Here is a 5,181-nt window from a genome sequence, read left to right on the forward strand (position 1 = left end):
ATGGCAAAGAAAAAAATTAAATAATAATAGTACTTGTGTGTTGTGATTTGAGTGGATCTGTAGGATGAGCTGTTGAAGTATGAATACTAGAAACCGCTGCAACAGAAAAGACCTTAAATGAAATCATAAGCTACTTAACTGATGCATGATTATTCTATACAGCAGTGTTTAAAATAAAAATAAATAAATAATAAAAATAAATATGGCAGTCTTCTAGCATGTAGAAAAGCAGTAAGTTACCTGTTCTGGGAGATGTTGGGAAAATGACAACCTTTGTTGCTGAAACAGTCAAATAATGAGCTATATTAATAAACACAATGTTTTTCGGGTACTGTTTTTTTTTAATTAAACACTAAACTCTACTCACATATGTCGATTCGTGAAGCTTTCTGGGTGGATATTTCTGTTGAAGCTGCAGTGAGAACATCTTCTATTTAACATGGAAACAACAAACAAAGATAAGTATTTGTATATATCTTCACTGTGCTGAACTAAAGACCGTAACAAAAAACATGACGATATATAATAAAGTATATTACATATATTAAAGTTACTTTTATTCAACCAGCAAGTTTTATTCAACCAGTAAGTTCCCTGGTCCACCGGCTAAAAAAAAACAAAACATTAGGTTCCCACCACCATGTTTGACAGTGGGGATGGTGTTCTTAGGTTGAAGGCTTCTCCTTTTTTAATGCCAAATGAAGGCTACATCATTGTGGCCAAACAATTACATTTTTGTTTCATCTGACCATAAAACAGAAGACCAGAAGTCTTCTTCTTTGTCCAGATGAGCATTTGCAAAAGCCAAGCGGGCTTTTGTGTGCCTTATCTGGTGGTGTCCTTGGTCTTCAAAACATTTGGATATGGTTTTATAGCCCTTTCCTGGCAGCCACAATGTACAGCCACAGGGGCCGGTTGCACCAGCTGTGCGTAAGTTACAACTTAGCCTAGTTGCACCATTAAACTTAGTTTCAACGTAACTCTACGTATAAACTAAATATTTACGGAAGCGTCTGGTCAGGAATAACGGTTGGAATAAAATAGCAGACTGAGTGAACTGCATCAATATGCTCTTTTTTTAACCGACAACCTTCAATCATTTAGGCATATATGATGCTGCTGACATTTACACTCACATACATATTAAGAGAGAGAACAAAATGTGAATAAAGGTAATTGTTTCTTTTTTAGCGCGTCTTTAACACCCCATCTACAGTGCACTTCGTGTTGCGCATGTCAGATGAAATAATAAATAAATGGAATTTCTTTTTTTCATTTTTTATAATCCTTATTTATTTCAATTAGTCTCTGAATGTTATTTACAAATGTGACCCTGGACAAAAAAATAGCTTACATATAAACTAATGTTATTATTGTTTTGTTTTTAATGGAAACTTGTTTTTTTCGTTAGTATATATGAGGCAAAAGAAGTTAAAATTAAGGATAATTTACAATTTATAGCATTTAAACAAGTTCTGCTCGTGTATTTTGAAAGTTTCTGTTGGATGATTTAGTGTAAGCGTCATATTATGCGACTACGCATTACTTTACGGAGAGCTTACGAACTACTAGCTAAGTCCTGCCTTACGAACAACTGGTGCAACCAAATAATGTATAGATTTAGTTACAAACTAGCTAGTAGTTACTAAGCCTCTAGTGTGGACTTTACGTTCCAATTTAAGTAATAACTTACGAATGGCTGGTGCAACCCTACCCAGGTCCTCAGTGAGCTCCTTTGTCTAAGCTATGACTGTCTATAAATCAACAGCAGAGAGCTTCTGTTGATTAAAACAGCTGTTCCCAATGAATCAGGTTAATTAGGATGCTTTACAACAGCTTGGACTATTTGGAATGGTATAGAACTTTGGATTTTCCCATAGACTGTGACAGTTTGCAAAGGGTATGAATAATTTTGGACATGCCACTTTTTGTTCAAATGTAAATAAAAGCTGAGAAATATTTTTTTGCACAATGATGCCTCTTGTACATAGTCTTATTATCTTTTGGGAGAAGCCTGTGTCATTTCCGGTCAAAAAAAAAACTTGCTGGTTGAACAAAAGTAACTTTAAGTCAGAATTTGCCAGGGGTATGAATAATTTCAGGCTTGACTGTATATTGTGTGCATATAAATGAGCCCGTTTAAGAACACATTTCATTGGTTACGCATCTCATAGCCACAAGGTATGTGTTTCGGTGTACAGTGTGCTGTGACTGGAAGGACTTTAAAGTCTGGTAGTGTATGATTGCCAGTTTTTGTGTATCAAGTGTATGATATGTGTATTTAAGAGTCATGTACTCTATTCCAATCTTACTTACTATGTTCTGACATTGTACTGTCACCAGGAAGAGTGAGGGTTGAATTGTAAACTGCAAAAAAACAGCATATAGTTATAGTATGAATCCAACATTAATTCTACACAGTGACTTTTACCAGTGAGGAAGATTAGATGAACTTTACCCATGGTTTCAGTTGTCATGCTTGTTGACAGGCTTGTCTTGGAATGTAGGCCTAATAATAAAAATAACATATGCAAGGGGGCTTGCTTTTTAGAAGAGAATATTTTTGCATAAATGTTTGCATAATAGAATAACCAGAAAAGGTGTTATCAGTAACTTACTAGTTTTGTTGTATGTTGTGATTTCAGAAGTGGACATTGCAGCTAAAGCTGTTGAAAAGAAATTGTGTGGTGATGTATAGTATAGTAAATGTTCAACAAACAATTCCGAAACTAAAAGAATAATTATAATTTTAAAAACATTCAGAATGGAGTCATAATAAATGATTTACGAACAAAATTACTCACTGGTTTTTATGGCTATTGTTGTAGTTTGTTTAGTGGTGGTTGATGTTGAAACTGCAGAGACGGTTAATCAGAAGTCCATAGTCAATTTATTAGTATTATTAGCACATTTTAAATTGAAGTTTGTTGATGGTAAAACAAAAAAATCACATACTGGTGATGTAACTTGACCTCACCTCACTAATATTGGTTTACATGAATATATTAATAAAAAACTTACTCTGGACTGTCACTGGATCAGAGTGATGAGATTGTCTCTTCATCACACTGTAGAAGCAGGTTATTGTCACAGATGAGCTCTGATCTCCAGACCAAATACTGATCTGAGATCCAGTGAGTGAGAGCTGACATGATGACCTCTGTTTTGAGTTACGTTTTCTTTCATTTATGATAAAAACACACATCTCCATCTTCAGATCTTCAGTATTGTCACAGCTCAGCTCAACTCTCTCTGTTTCCAGAATAACTGAAGTAGATGCTCTCAACTTAGCCTGAGGAAGACCTAATGAATAAAAAAAAATGATGCTCATCTAGAAATTCTGTAAAAAAAAATGAAAAAAAAGTTGTTTTGTTTGTTTTCCCTCCCTAGTGTCCTTAACGTGTTCCTTTTATAATGTGTGATGTTTCCTGGCGTTAGTTGGTTCAAAAATACATCAGCACTATAATACCAACCCTTTAAAAAATTGGTTGACATGCCCATGTAAACTAGCTGTCAGTCACTGGCCTTTTATTTGCATTCTGTCTATTTTATTGCTACTGTGTAAAAATCATGATAATCAAGTCATAATCAACACACTGTCATTTGGGCTACTTTTGGTACTGCTTGTGACATTTTTTTTAATGGCAATAAATAAATTATGTTTACACCAGTCTGCCTGTAATGCTTTTATTCAACATATTTTAGGAAATGATTATGGTTAGGTTTAGGAGTAGGATTATCGACTCAAAATATCTTTTTAATGCTATATTGATAATATAATTTCTATTGCAGGCCTACACAGTCTGTACATTTTTTTCACCAATATGTTATATTAATACTACTTTTATATTCTCTATAAAACTGTAAAGGTTTTAACATATGCTTAAGGGATCTAAATGTATCTTTAAAATGGAAAAAATGCAGCAATCCAAATTCTCTAAATGATATAAAAGATTCATAATTTTTTACCTTACTTCAGCTCTATGTAACAATTTCTACATTTTAGTTGTTAATATGTACATACTGTATGTTTCAGCATCTATCCAAACTTACAAAAATGTATGTTTTGTACCTTTAAATGTTATGTACTCATACCTACATATAAACAATGAGACCATGCTGAAATATCTTACCTACAGTCACTGTGGCAGGAGGAGAATGAGGTGATGGTTTATCAGTTCCCAGAATTGTGTAGAAACAGTAAATGTGAATTAATTCAGGTGATTTTACAGCTGCCCATCTAAACACTTCAGCACCAGTGAGGTCAAGCTTACAACTCCAACTGGTTTTTATTTTTTTCTCTTCTCTGTTTGGGTAGAAATAACACTGATTCACAGGAGGACCTTCTGGTGTCTCACAGCTGATCTTCACTGAGCTGGACTTTCTTATGGCATCTGGAGATACTTTTACAGTAGGAGGTTCTGAAACAACCCCAAACAGATCAATATATCTCAGTGAAAATGTTTACAAGTACAATAATATTTCCATATTAATCACATATTTTGGGTTCTAAAAATTTAAATATAACAGCTGCTGATAAAATGTACTATATACAGGTACATGCTATAGTACAAAGACAATGTCAGATAGGTTGTACTAAATAGTCACGTCATGTGAGAAAAATAATGCTGAAATATTAGACAATGACTTGTCTAATTTGTTAACTACAAATGCAACAGACTACAGAATATAATTGACATTAAACAATGGAGATCACTTACCGTCAGACTGAACCTCTATTAGGAGCTGAAAAAGTATGAAAACGAACAACTCCATTACAGCGAGTGTGAACGAGACAGAATGAGGCAATGGGTGAATTAGGAAGTAGCACATCAGACCACAGGAAGTATTTAATGCATTGTGCAGACAGTTCTATGAATATGAATGTAGATCACGTTAACAGAGAGCATGGGGTTAACAGAGACGCATGTAGTGCTCAAACTCATACTAAAGATGGAAGGTTGTTTTGTAAAGTAATATTTAAATGTGCTAAAAAAATGACTGTATTATTAATAAAGGCTTGAAGAAAAGCTAGGTCATGACATCAAAATAAATACTGTGGAGATAATTATTCACTCAGTGGTAACTTTATTAGGTACATGTTTACTGCTTGATACACAAAAGCAGACAAGCATTTCATTTGTTTTGACAATTGTTTGTCATATAATTGCTGTAGTAATA

General features: G+C 33.9%; 1 protein-coding gene across 1 annotated transcript; it reads right to left on the minus strand.

Moving 5' to 3' along the window:
* Positions 1–359: 359 nt before the first annotated feature.
* LOC141294327 (uncharacterized) lies at positions 360–4,819 on the minus strand. Its single transcript, XM_073826385.1, has 8 exons — positions 4,722–4,819; positions 4,134–4,421; positions 3,022–3,303; positions 2,805–2,855; positions 2,619–2,666; positions 2,459–2,509; positions 2,317–2,367; positions 360–430 (listed from the first exon to the last, which is right to left on the minus strand). Exons 1-8 carry the CDS (start codon positions 4,774–4,776, stop codon positions 360–362), a joined length of 897 nt encoding a protein of 298 aa, XP_073682486.1. The 5' UTR covers positions 4,777–4,819.
* Between the last annotated feature and the right edge of the window lie 362 nt (positions 4,820–5,181).

Source organism: Garra rufa, chromosome 20 (genome assembly GCF_049309525.1).
Source record: "Garra rufa chromosome 20, GarRuf1.0, whole genome shotgun sequence".
In the NCBI taxonomy this organism is placed as follows: domain Eukaryota; kingdom Metazoa; phylum Chordata; class Actinopteri; order Cypriniformes; family Cyprinidae; genus Garra; species Garra rufa.